We start from the raw sequence: 14,229 nt of genomic DNA on the forward strand, positions 1-14,229 counted from the left end.
AAGTCTCCATGTCCAAAAGCTCGGAATATGCTAAAGAGAACCAAGCTTTCTGACCACTCAGGGGAAGAGCATTGGCCTACCTGTTGCCGAACAACTCAGTCTGAATCGGCAGTGGAAAGAACATCATTCCAACTGGAAGATATCTCATAGTGAGCTTCCAATCTTGGGCACAGTGCCTTAAGCTTAAATTCTACCGGAGCAAGAAAGAAAGGGAGAAATCCTTCTGCTCGCTCTCTATAACCTGAAGCTCAAAATTGGATCCCCAGGACTCTGGCACAAACGACATCTTGCAGCTGCAAAACCAATGCAACAAGGGGTGGTTGATTTTCCTCCTTTACTCATAAAAAAGTAGTTCAGAGAGCTGTTAAGTGTGGCTTGAGTATAACAAACACCCAAACACTTAAAGGGATACTTCAGCTCTGGGAAGATGAATGTGTATTTAATAGTGGTCATTTATATAGTAGAAATGTGAAATTATTTTTGAAATTGAAGCATTCTAGACTGAGAAAAGGCATTTATTTTTTACTCATGTGGCTGAAAGACAACAACTCCCAGAATGCACTTGCTTTGCTGCCCTTACGAGGCCAGGCCACTCCCTAACCACGCCTACCGGTTACAGGCGGCAGTATCCGAAAAATTTCTCCACACATTCTCTAGGCTAATACATACACTAGTAACAGTAAAGGTTTATAAAAAGAACCACAACCAATGTAAGTTATAACTTTTAATTAAAAAAATAATGAATATTAACACTTTTACACTCAAATACTCACTTTACACTAAGCCGTCCATTTGTCCCTGTGGGCTTTGGCTGGCGTTTCCAATTTAACTCGTCCAGAAGAAAATTACATCTCTGAAATTCGCGACAGCAATAGGACTCTCTATCTGTTTCCATGGGCGCACAGCGAGAGCACTGACACCACCAGTCTGCCCCAGCTGGTGTCTGGCCGGGCTCGAGTCAGGTCTTGTTCCCCTGCTGCAGCAGCTGCTCTGGCCGCCTCTTGTTCCTCCATCTCCCGCAACTGTTCATTGCTGTATTGCGGCTCGTACAGGTAGCCAGCTGCGAGCATCAGATTCGCGCAACAGATCTTCGAAATCCCCTTCTGCCATTTCAACTTCAAAACTACCTTCCGCCATCGTGATTAGACTGCTATACAAACTTTCTACACAGAGCTAGCCTGTTAGCTTAACTTCTACAGAAATATGGCTGACACTATCTTTACACACTGTAACACTCAGATCCCGCCCCATATGGGCGTGGTGAAAACATGCGGGACTAGCTACTAGTACTGGCTGTAGTTTTAAGCCTCTGGCCCAAAAATCCTCCGATGACGCAAAATGACGATTTTTGCGTCATCTGAGGATTTTTCCCAGACTAAAAATACATAAATCTCTAATATCAGGGGGATATGAGAGGGGGAAGTATGGTAATTCGTAAATACTACTGGTTTTCTACTGATACAAAGCTTAATGCTAAATCCTGAAGCATCCCTTTAACATTTGTGTGTTCTTACTCTGGGAAAAAGTTACGAAAAAGCCTGGTGTTTCACCCACAGATACAGTAGCTCTTGATGTGGATTGCTGGAAACAAAACAGAGGCGGATAATTCACTTCCTGAGTAAGAAAAATCTGTGGAGCGATAGCGTGTCCTTTTGAGGCATTACTCAGCTGGAGGGTGTCCTATATAGCATCAGCTACTGATGCAGCATCAAGTGAACCTATAAAAGAGAACAGTTATGCTGCGTTCCAAATGAGGTTGGATGTGGGAATATCCCAAATTAAATGTCTACCTTCCAGGCAATCAGAAGTCATGTTCACATGTTGACCACATGGTGTCGCAACGACACAACTAGAGCATATTGTGTTTTTGTGTCAATTATGGGAAAAATAGAATAAAACATGGAATCGCTTAGAAAACAGTTCACGAAAAGCAAAAACGAAAGTATCCTTACATAAACTTAATGTCTAATGTTAAAGTTTGTTTTCACGTTTATGCTTATTAGAAGCAGGACTTGCCGACATTTTGGAAGTGACGTCAAATGACGCGTCTCACTGAGGTTGGGGTTGATCGATGTATTGTGTTCACATGTCAAATGTCCGACTTTGAGTGGCATAACAAAAACGTTATTTCCAAGAACGAGGTGGGAAAAATCCAAATTCCAAGCTGTCTGGAATGCAGCATTATTTATGGCATACATCATCAATCAACCCTTATTTGTGAGCTACAACACTTACACTTAAGTGAGACCCTTAATTTTAACCCTGATGAAAGCAAATTTAGTAGATACAGATCATGTACATTATACAATTTGATTGAATGTAATAGATCACAGTTAAACCAGTTTTATTAGAAGAACTAGTACATATAGATATCTGATTGCATTAGGTAAGGCATTAAGTAGTAAACAAATTAAAATATAAAACAAAAACTCCAAAAGTTCAGTTGCTTCAAGGTTTTATTTAAAGAGAACACAGCTTACCTCTTCCTAGTCTTTTTCCTCGGTGAAGGTCATCTCTGTTCACTTTAAAAACCAGCAACTCCGACTCAAAGCCTGGAGAACATGAAGACTCCTCCACAAATCCACATACAAATACCTATTTTGAAACACAGCAAATGGCACCTATTATGCAAAATACATGGTGTATGGACATTAAGGTGTGTTGGCATTGTATGAAAACTATCACACTACAATGATAAAAATCCACCCAATCCTTTTTTTAAATGTCCCATATTGTCAAAAATAAAATTTCCTGGCTTTTTTCATGATAACTGCTGTGATTCCAGTCTTGTGTTCCACTTGTCGTGTGTGGACTTTTGTTATTTCCTTTTCTGTACCATGTTTTGTAGTCCATTGTAGTTTTTCTTGTTTATTAGTATCCCCAGGTGTTTCTGATTAGCCACGTCCCCTTGTTATCTTGTTTAGTTTGTTTGCCTTTGTATTTAAGCCCTGTATCTAGTTCAGTCTTGGTGAGTTCTTGTTATTGTAATGTTGTGTTATTCGATTCCCGTGTCCTGTTTCCATAGCCTGAGTTTGTCTAGTTCTGAGTTTTGAGTTTAATTAATAATGTGTGCTGCTTGTGGATCCTGCTTCATCCAAAGATTCAACCACAGCGTTACAGAAGAACTCACAAAAATGAATCCAGCAGCAAGGATCATGCGTCTCTCCGTCAAGGAAAATGTCCTATTTAGGAGTATGTGAGAGACTTAATAGAACTGGCAAATTTGACTGATGGACTCTGTATGCCTCATGATTTTTTTTAGAGGGAGGCTATCTGAGGCACTCGGTTCAACCATGCCTCTACACAATCCTCATTGGACTTTAAAATTGTATATTGACTTGGCCCTGCAACTGAGCGGCTCAACTTTTACTGTTGGTTTTGTGGACGAGGAGGCCCTGCAACCCCACAATGCCTGCCAAGGATCGGTCTCTTCACGTCATGCCTGCCGAGTCTGAGTCTATTCACGCCACGCCTGACCAGCCAGAGCCTCTCCACGTCAGTCCTGCCGAGCCTGCACTTTACGTCAGTCCTGCTGAGCCTGCACTTCACGTCATGGCCACCGAGCCAGAGACTGTTCACGTCGTGCCTGCCGCACAAGAGACTGTTCATGTCATGCCATTGTGTGCAAAGCCCCACGGGCCAGACCCACAGCTGCGTACACCCTGCCATTCAACTGAGATGTAAGTTACATCCTGTAACCCGTAATGGCTTTGATGGCAGGGCTGGAGTCTTCAACATTGATGTTTCTCCCATAAAAAGATAGCTCGCAAGCGCTTCTTCCATAGGAGGCATCGATGCATATCCGTGCTCGTGAATCCCCTAAACGCTCACAAAATTTGCGCAGTGTATACAAGGGAAGAATACAAGCTGAATATGATTTTCTGTCAAAACTTCTCCACCTCAGCATGAAGGTCCGGCAGAAACCAAAGACTCACATGAGCTACACGTTTATGGCCAGCCAGAAGTCGCTTGTCTAGATGCCCACGAGAGATCTGAAGCTTCTCAGGCTTCCAGATCTAATCTCTCTTCAGCGTGGGCCATAACTTCGAGCAGCTCATCATACGCGGGGCAAGCAGGCTGTGAGGGCTCATTAAACATTTATTCACCTTTCACAGCCACATCCTGCTCTTCCTGGCTAGAAGCCAACAGAGCACTGGATCAGATGACTCGTTTAGAGAAAGCACATCTGCCTCTAGCAGCTTGCTTGATCGAGTGGCAGGGGAACGAAAGATAGCCATACCTCGATCAAATTCCATTGCCAGCTCAACCTGCGATGCCCAAGTTCAGAGTCTTTGCTGGGCCTCAGTTGCAGGAAGTTCTCAACTTTGGGGTGCGGACGCATATCCTAATTCCCTCGAGAAAAGGAACAGACGTGAACACAGCTTCTTCATGGAGAAATCCTCGCAATCCGCGCATTCTGCCCCCCCGAGAACAGATCGCATGTGATCCTATCCAAGACAGATAACTCACAAGCCATGTGTATCGTTCGGTGTTGGATAATGCTGACACAGTGGCATACACCTCCTGAAACACTTGTCTGAGGATGCATCCATTATCGCCAGAAAACATGCTTCAAAACAAACAATCTCCTGAAGACCAAAGAAGCCGATGACGTCTATTACAGTTGCCCTTATACTGTATACTCAGGGGCGCACCAGTAGATTTCCCATTCAAAAGGGAACTAACAGCTCTTGTGTTTCATTTGGAAAACTCTACCATTCAAAATGCCACACACTATACTGTGTATCAGTATTGTCAAATATATTGATATTTCAATATATATTGATACTGAAATATCTGAAACGATTCCAATACTCCTTTTCTACAGTATCTATACACTGATACAAGCTGCACGTTCTCGCTCTCTCTGTCTCTGACAGCGAATTGACACACACCTGACTCCTCTCACTGACAATGCGTGTCCACTAGCATGGAAAAGAGCGAGCGTTTTCAAATAATTTCTATAGAAGTTGAGCTTCACACAGGTAACTACAGTCAGTTTTGGAACGTAAATAGTTGGGATAAAACGCATGTTATGTAACAATATATTGCATCCGTGCATAAGCATAAGCTGTTAAAGTGACAGCAGCCTAATAAACTTGCTGCTGTCTGTCAAGTTAATCAAAGAGCAAAAGACAAATACAAAAATAATTTGCTGATCTTGTTTTGTAATTCTAATTGTAAGAATAAATCTGTTTTTAATTTTTACAATAAAAACTATCCAGTGTTATTTTACATTGATTACTTTCATTCCAGTAGTATTTTTTTATTTAGTATATTTTATTTAGTACAGTAGTATATTTTTATTTTTTCATTTTACCTGAATACTGTTAGACCCACCTGCAAATCTTAAATCTTAACTTAAATCCATGTCTATTTCATTTGTCTCTTTATTCTATTGTATGTATTTGTGCTATTATTTGCAATATTTTGGTTCTTATTTTATTACTGACTGTTTACTTGTCTTTTTTTTCCTGTAAATTTAGTTCAACGATTCAAATAAAGCCTTCCTGTGCTGTGTAAAGCTGGGTGCACACTGTGCGATTTATTATTGTCCTTTATGATTGTTCCTTGTCAGACTGTAAGAACATGATCCTTGCTGTAAGTGATGTTTCGATCAGTATTTTCAATACTGACACTGCTCTTAACTGGTTTAAATCGTACCTCACTAACAGAACAGAATACATTTCACTTGGAAGTGCAAGGTCCCAGCAACACACAGTCACCTGCGGGGTCCCCCAGGGGTCAGTTCTTGGCCCCCAGGGGTCAGTTCTTCATCACTTACATCATCCCCCTCGGCCATGTCATTAGCCTCAATGGAGTCTCATTTCACTGCTATGCTGATGACACACAACTGTACATGAAATCGGAAACAAACACCTCTGCAATTTCACCAACATAACTTCCGTCTGCAACACTCACCACCTGTCTGGAGGAGATAAAGGTGTGGATGAAACACTACTTCCTCCAGTTAAACAGCTCCCAAACAGAGGCAATTCTTGTTGGCACCACAAATTAAACCCAGTCTTCCTCCATAACTGGTATAACTATCTCTGGTCATGACATTCCCCTCTCCACAACTGTCACCAATCTTGGTGTAAGATTGAACCCACAACTCACATTCGTAGCCCATATCAAAAACCTTTCTAACATCTCAGAAATATTGCAAAACTCCGTTCTACACTCACATTAGCGGATGCTGAAAAACTTGTCCACGCTTTTGTCTCCTCCAGATTGGATAATTGTAAAGCACTTCTCATCGGGATCCCTAACAAAAGCCTGCAGAGACTGCAGTATGTTTAGAATAGTGCTGCAAGGATTCTGATGAGAGTGCGAAAATACGACCGTATCACACCCATTCTCCATTCACTTCACTGGCTTCCTGTTGTGAACAGAGATTAATGATCTCAGTTGTCATTAATGTCACACTGTAAGATATCAGTTGTCATTAATGTCACACTGTAAGATCTCAGTTTTCATTAATGTCACACTGTAAGATCTCAGTTGTCATTAATGTCACATTGTAAGATCTCAGTTGTCATTAATGTCACACTGTAAGATCTCAGTTATCATTAATGTCACACTGTAAGATCTCAGTTATCATTAATGTCACATTGTAAGATCTCAGTTATCATTAATGTCACACTGTAAGATCTCAGTTGTCATTAATGTCACACTGTAAGATCTCAGTTGTCATTAATGTCACTCTGTAAGATCTCAGTTGTCAATGTCACACTGTAAGATCTCAGTTATCATTAATGTCACACTGTAAGATCTCAGTTGTCAATGTCACACTGTAAGATCTCAGTTATCATTAATGTCACACTGTAAGATCTCAGTTATCATTAATGTCACACTGTAAGATCTCAGTTGTCATTAATGTCACACTGTAAGATCTCAGTTATCATTAATGTCACACTGTAAGATCTCAGTTATCATTAATGTCACACTGTAAGATCTCAGTTATCATTAGTGTCACACTGTAAGATCTCAGTTATCATTAGTGTCACACTGTAAGATCTCAGTTATCATTAATGTCACACTGTAAGATCTCAGTTCTCATTAATGTCACACTGTAAGATCTCAGTTATCATTAGTGTCACACTGTAAGATCTCAGTTATCATTAATGTCACACTGTAAGATCTCAGTTATCATTAATGTCACACTGTAAGATCTCAGTTGTCATTAATGTCACACTGTAAGATCTCAGTTATCATTAATGTCACACTGTAAGATCTCAGTTGTCATTAATGTCACACTGTAAGATCTCAGTTATCATTAATGTCACACTGTAAGATCTCAGTTGTCATTAATGTCACACTGTAAGATCTCAGTTATCATTAATGTCACACTGTAAGATCTCAGTTATCATTAATGTCACACTGCAAGATCTCAGTTATCATTAATGTCACACTGTAAGATCTCAGTTATCATTAATGTCACACTGCAAGATCTCAGTTATCATTAATGTCACACTGTAAGATCTCAGTTGTCATTAATGTCACACTGTAAGATCTCAGTTATCATTAATGTCACACTGTAAGATCTCAGTTATCATTAATGTCACACTGTAAGATCTCAGTTATCATTAATGTCACACTGTAAGATCTCAGTTATCATTAATGTCACACTGTAAGATCTCAGTTATCATTCATGTCACACTGTAAGATCTCAGTTATCATTAATGTCACACTGTAAGATCTCAGTTGTCATTAATGTCACACTGTAAGATCTCAGTTATCATTAATGTCACACTGTAAGATCTCAGTTATCATTAATGTCACACTGTAAGATCTCAGTTATCATTAATGTCACACTGTAAGATCTCAGTTATCATTAATGTCACACTGTAAGATCTCAGTTATCATTAATGTCACACTGTAAGATCTCGGTTGTCATTAATGTCACACTGTAAGATCTCAGTTATCATTAATGTCACACTGTAAGATCTCAGTTATCATTAATGTCACACTGTAAGATCTCAGTTATCATTAATGTCACACTGTAAGATCTCAGTTGTCATTAATGTCACACTGTAAGATCTCAGTTATCATTAATGTCACACTGTAAGATCGTAAGATTTCAGTTATCATTAATGTCACACTGTAAGATCTCAGTTGTCATTAATGGCAGACTGTACGACAGTCAAGACGCACACAAGATTACAGAAGTTAAAAATAAACGCACACAAGAAAACTTGTCCGGAGTTTTATCAGTCAATGACTTGTTCTGTGACTGTGAGCTGCATTACACGCGGGATTGAAGTGGTGGCTACAAAGAAATCTCTAGCGTTTATTTTTAACATGGCTTTTCTTGGAAAACGAAGACAATTTGACGGTCTTCTTAGGAGAATCACTGCAGGACTGTGAGTTTGATCACAATGGTCATTAATCGGCTGTCGGTGAACATGTCAAATTAAGGATCAAATACTTCAGATTTTAGCCTAGGATCAGAGGATTATTTTAGGATTTGTAAAATTTGTCTCAGACGGCCAAATCGTGGCCAAAATCGCACAGTGTGCACCCCGGCTTAATGTCACATTGGAGAAGATCCAAAAATGAGGAAGAGTCAAAAGTTACAAATACAAAGTCAATTTAAGAGAGGTCTAACATATGCAACAGGGTGTCTTGCACAAACAAAAACTGACAAAGGACTAAATAGAAAATGGAGTATAAATGCACAGTAAATGAATACACTAAACATAAACTAAACAGACAAAGATGATCTAATTAGAAACCATAGTGCCTAACAAGAACTCATACAGACAGACAAGCACAGCTGAACAGAACATAATGAGATAATAAATGATCTGTATGGCAGTATATATGGCAGTTTTCCCTGTGGTATCGAAAAAGGTATCGAATATCGATATTTTTGAAGGCATCGCATCGAAGTTGGAAATTACAATATCATGACACTACAATGAATATTTTTATAATTGGATTTTCATGTTTTTAGATTGAAATTATGGGTCTGACACAAGGGGAAATCAGGTATTAATAAGGTGTACAAGTCATTTGACTTGTTGTAAAAAATGTTTTAATATAATGACTTTTAAAACGACTTCTATATAACAAAAGGAAAAAATCGGAAGTCTGTTATGGGAAAGAAAAAACAAATCATCCCCTTTTTTTCATGACTGCTATATAATAAAAGGAAAAAAGCAGAAGTCTATTTTGGGAAAGAAAAAAACAAATCAACCCCTGCAACATAAATGTGAATGAAATAAAAATGTTTGCAATCTCAGGCCAGCCACTTTTAATAACAAAGGCAACAGCAACACATATTATTATTTTTCTCTCACTTAAATGATTGATTTTCATTTTTGGATGTGGATGTTAAAATGTATAGCGTTTTATTTCTCACTCTTAGCACTCAACTTCATCTTAGCATTCCCAGATTGTTAATTTTTAATTTCAAATAAAATCAGCTTCAAAATATATTTGTTCCCCTGATTATTTTTGGGACCTTCAAACAATGTTTTTCAGACACTAATAAACACATCCAAAGCTTTTGGAACATGCTCTGATATAAGGTATATAAAATCCTACCTTACAAAGCAAAATAATAACTCCCAATAGCATAATTTTCATTGTCTCCATTCGAAGCAAAATGTCTCAAAAGTCCTTCAGGGATTATACTTTCTTATGGGTTTAGAAGAGTGTCAATTCCTTGAGTTCCCCAAAATGCATGCAGACGGGGGTTTATTATCTTTATAGGGGAGTTTGCCTAAAGGTTTTGCATGTGGAGTGATGCAATGTGTCAAGAAAAAATCTGACTTGACTGGAACTGTAATGTTTAGTTTTGTTTCTTGGTTCATGTTTCCTGTCTTGTCATGTGATTCCCTTGCCCTCATGCGATCCTGCCATGTGCTTTCCTGTTCTCTAGTGTCATGTTGTCATTGGTTAATTGTCTTGATTATATTCACAGCTGTGTCTTGTTTAGTCATTTAGTCTTTGTGTATTTAAGCCCTCATGTCTACCCTGCTACTTTGTCATTTGTTGAAGTATGTATGCTGTTCTATGTTTACAGGTTTGTTCATAGTCAAGTTTTGTTTCATTTTTTGGAATTTGTTTGATGTTTTTGGATCTTTGAACGCTGTCATTAAACTGCACTTGGGTTCTCTTCACCATCGCCTTCTGCTTCCACGTCAGCTGTTACAGGAACCATGGAGGTCTATGATATATCTAGTGATGGCCAAATGAAGCGTTTCGAAGCATTATTGCTTTCTGATACAATTGTGTCGAAAATGGTTCATTACTCGAAGCTTCATTCAGATAGAAATTGCAGCACCATCTCCTGGTGAAGTAAATGTAATGCACCAAAGCTGACCACCAAAAAATGCAAGTAGGCTTATATGTTAACACCCCGTTTATTACGTGTTTACCGATCGAAGCTGAAACAGTGTTAGTGCTGTGAAACTCATCTATGTAGGTGAATTTTACAGATACTGGTGAATTTCATGTGTTCACCATGATAATAAAACATTAAGCATGATGTGTGTGTGTAATTATTTCTTTAGACAAGGACAGACGATCAGAACAGCTTAAAAAAAGTTGGAAACCATCACAGAAATTCTAATGGTTTCTATTAAAATACCAATAGGAACCATTGGCTTTTACCATTTAAACCACTACACAATTCTTTTTTGTAGTGTTTTTGGGACATATTCCATTAGGATTTAATGGAAATACCAATAGAACCCAACACCTATCAGTAGAGACCCACAGAGACCACTATAATTCCCATTACAACCAATAAAATTCCCTTGAAAACCATTAAATCCAAAAGAATTTCTGTAATGGTTTCTATAGTTTTTTTTTAGCAGGACAGTATCATGTGTGAAAGCTTTATCTTGTTTAGCTGTGGGAAGCAGAACTCTAAACTTGTTAACTGGTGGGACTGGTATTGTTTGTATGTTGAAAAGGCTTGTGTAACTGGTTGTACTTGTATAATGTAGCAGAGGGTTTTTGAAGTTTCTGTCTTTGATGCATGTTTTTATGTAACAATGTTCATATGTTCTCTAATTAATAATAATAATAAAAAAAAACATTTGGCAGAGGATGTGCTTTGGGTACATCATGCAGAAGGCTTAGACAAATTGTTCATTAAATGGTATGGTTTTTATTCAGAAATATTATTTTCTCTGTGTTGCCATGGTTTGGCTTCACTTTTATAAGAAATACAGCCGCCAGACACCGAGTTTGAAGCAAGCTTCGGAGCGTCGGTGTCAGACGTAACATCACTAGAAGAAAGCTGCATCTGTTAGCATTTGCAATAACCTCAAGGCTGGTTTCTGGGCTCACATATTTTTTCATCTAGACACCTGGTGAAATAAGTGATCGGGAACACAACAAATATTCCCAGTGTTTCAAACTGCAAAAATATCAATTCCAGAAAAATATTTAAAAGTTTCCTTTTTATTAGGATTGTAGTAATGGAAACAAATAAGAAAAAAGTAAAACTGATTGAAAAACACACTATTTTTATTTGGCTACACAAAAATACTGGTCAAAACAGTAATTTACTTTTTCTTTTTTAATCGCTAACAAGCATTATTAAATACTGAATAAATGCTTTTTTTTATTATTTTTTTATTGCTAACAGACAGTCAGTGAAATTAGAAATCTGTGAGGTCCAAATAGTGAATAGTTTTATAATTTTTCATTGCTTTCGCAAAAAATACATTTAAAGAACACATCTTTCAAAATCCATGAACTTTTTGGTCATTCATATTCTGTCACCTGTAATTCATCTTCCATCAACCTGCTACGAGTGTCTCTACATCTGTCACAATACTTGTTTTACCTTTGCAGTTTAAATAAACCATATATCTATTCAACAAGGCAACTTGCTTCATTATCATTTATTATGAATTTCATAACCAAACTTCAAAAACATGAGGGCAGATCCATTGAGCGCAGCTAACTTTAAAGTGACGCTTGTGTAATCAGAAATATTCCAATATTTAATATGTCATAAACTTATTCGATACCTCCATCCTCATTAAACCCAGCACACATGCATTGCCTGGTCTCGTCAGTGCATATGCATAGCCGGCTGAATTAATACATATTAGTGCAACTACAGTATACTGTAAATTAGAATGCATAAAGGGGGGTCAAATTGACACGGCATGCTATAATGTTTTAAAAGATTTCAAATGACTTGCATGAAATGTGTGTGTTTTGTTTGAGAAGGATCACACGAGGGCTGATAGCGAGAGATTTACGGTGCAAAAGCTCCAATCCCTGAGCCACATGGACATTACCTGAAGCCAGTTTATAAAGTTATTAATATGGATATTTTTCTTTCACAAACTTTACGCAAAAGGCTTTGCTTCAGAAGACCTTTATGACCTTTGTGTTCGTCTGAAAGAAAAAAGCGATACACACCTAGGATGGTTTGAGGGTAAATTATGGGATAATTTTCATTTTTGGGTGAACTAACCCTTTAAATAGACATTTCCCAGCAAGCAAAAAGTCGTTTATTAGACGTTGAGTAGACGTAAATCTTCAACATCTAATTACGACATTTCAACGTTGAAAACATGTAGAATCTTCAACGTCTAAATGGAATATGTAAAACTCTTTCAGTTTATTTGGGATAATAATGAACATGGTTTGGTTGTTTGTTTTTCTCTGTTATTTTAGCACGTAGCTATAACAGACTTATCCTGTCTTAGATTATCACTTGAAAACATGTGGTATCTTAGATGATCAGTTGAAATCACGTTGTAAACTAGTCCAAGGTGGACCGACTTATTTTCAACCAAATTTCAACGTTGAAAGACGGTAATTGTTTACTTTGTTTTGAACAGAAATTAAAACAGACATTTTATAGTAATCTTGGTTTATTGATGAGACTTGTTTTAATAAAATAAAATCATGCTCATGTATTTTGAACTCTGTTTTACCCCTAAGTGAAGAATGAAAAAGAACTTCGCTGTGAGTATATCGGGTCCTTAACACCGTTTCAACACAGATTATTACTCTCATTTGGCGCTTTGAACCCGCGGCTAAGAAGCATTCTGTGCATGAGGAAATAAATGTAAAACATAACATTTTGCAGTTTATTTATTGTATAAGGCAATTTTGCGATTTCAATGATCATTCATCAGTCAGATTTATATAATTCATGTGGGTCCTGAAGTGTAAACTAGTCTCTCCACTGTAAGGCCTCCTTCCCTTTACCTCTGTACAGATAAAATATTGTAATTCCGGTTCCCAAAGCTATGCGGAAGCGATAAATAAATTCTGTATTATACATTTTTCAAGGCTTGTACCTTGGACCCTGTTTCATGGTTTGGGTTCTCGAGCCACCAGACACTGGTTTATGCAAATGAGCGGCATGATCGCATTAAAGGTTTTCAGTTGAAACGGTGTTGTGTGTTAGCCGATCCTAAGTTAATAACTAATGATGTTTACAACGGATGTGAATCAATCAAAACTAACTTTAGCTAGACAATAACTTTATTCTAGATCTGCTGTAAAGCCTAAACAATCTCTGTTACTGTAATCTCCTATTATCACTGTAAAGCTGCTTTGAAACATCTATATTGTTAAAAGCGCTTTATAAATGAAGGAGACTTGACTTGGGTCATACTTTTTATGTCGGAAAATGCGGAATACAGACAAATCAAATCACTGAATAGTTCTTTGGCTGTTTCTGCATTCTGCTAAGAAATTGCTTAGTTGATTGCTTTTTTTTTTTTTTTTTTTTTTTGCAAAGGACTTGCTATATTAAAATGAAAAAAAGGAAAAAGCGGAAATGCTGTTCTCAACCAGATGGTTGAAAAGAGGAATTTAAACAATAAAGAGATCGTTCAGATACAATCATCCACTCCTGAAAAGAGGAACAGTGTGTCTGCATAGAGAAACACTGAATTTATGCAACAACCCCGAAAAAAAAAAGAAAAAAAAATATATATATATATAGGCCTATATATATATATATATAGTGGGCAAACTGTTTAAACCCTGTAAAACTCAGTTAAACCAAAGGGTTACTTTAACATACAATTTCTTACACTGGATTTTGAAATTAAACGTTAACCAGATTAGTGAAATTCACTTTTATTTGCTCTGCAATGTTACCAAACCATACAGTTAGTGCATTTCATCACTAGGTTTTCTCAGCCTCAGTTATTGAGGCTCATAATCAGTTGTTCTGTTGTTTAGAGACTAGAGAGTGAGATGTTTCACCACTCAGTTCCTCTGGTGGTAGAA

At 37.7% G+C, this 14,229-nt stretch overlaps 1 protein-coding gene across 1 annotated transcript in view; it reads right to left on the bottom strand.

The window, feature by feature from the left end:
- LOC143710809 (uncharacterized) overlaps positions 1-6,296 on the bottom strand; it is a 56,992-nt gene extending 50,696 nt beyond the window's left edge. Inside the window, exons 1-2 of the mRNA XM_077202001.1 lie at positions 6,189-6,296; positions 2,481-2,595 (exon numbers count right to left, since the gene is read on the bottom strand). Of these exons, the coding sequence (XP_077058116.1) occupies positions 2,481-2,595; positions 6,189-6,260 (187 nt within the window). The 5' untranslated portion in view covers positions 6,261-6,296. The remainder of the gene's footprint in view (positions 1-2,480; positions 2,596-6,188) is intronic.
- Positions 6,297-14,229: the final 7,933 nt, after the last annotated feature.

Source organism: Siphateles boraxobius, unplaced genomic scaffold (genome assembly GCF_051911475.1).
Source record: "Siphateles boraxobius isolate OS27281-9 unplaced genomic scaffold, OSU_SipBor_1 48, whole genome shotgun sequence".
Lineage (NCBI taxonomy): Eukaryota > Metazoa > Chordata > Actinopteri > Cypriniformes > Leuciscidae > Siphateles > Siphateles boraxobius.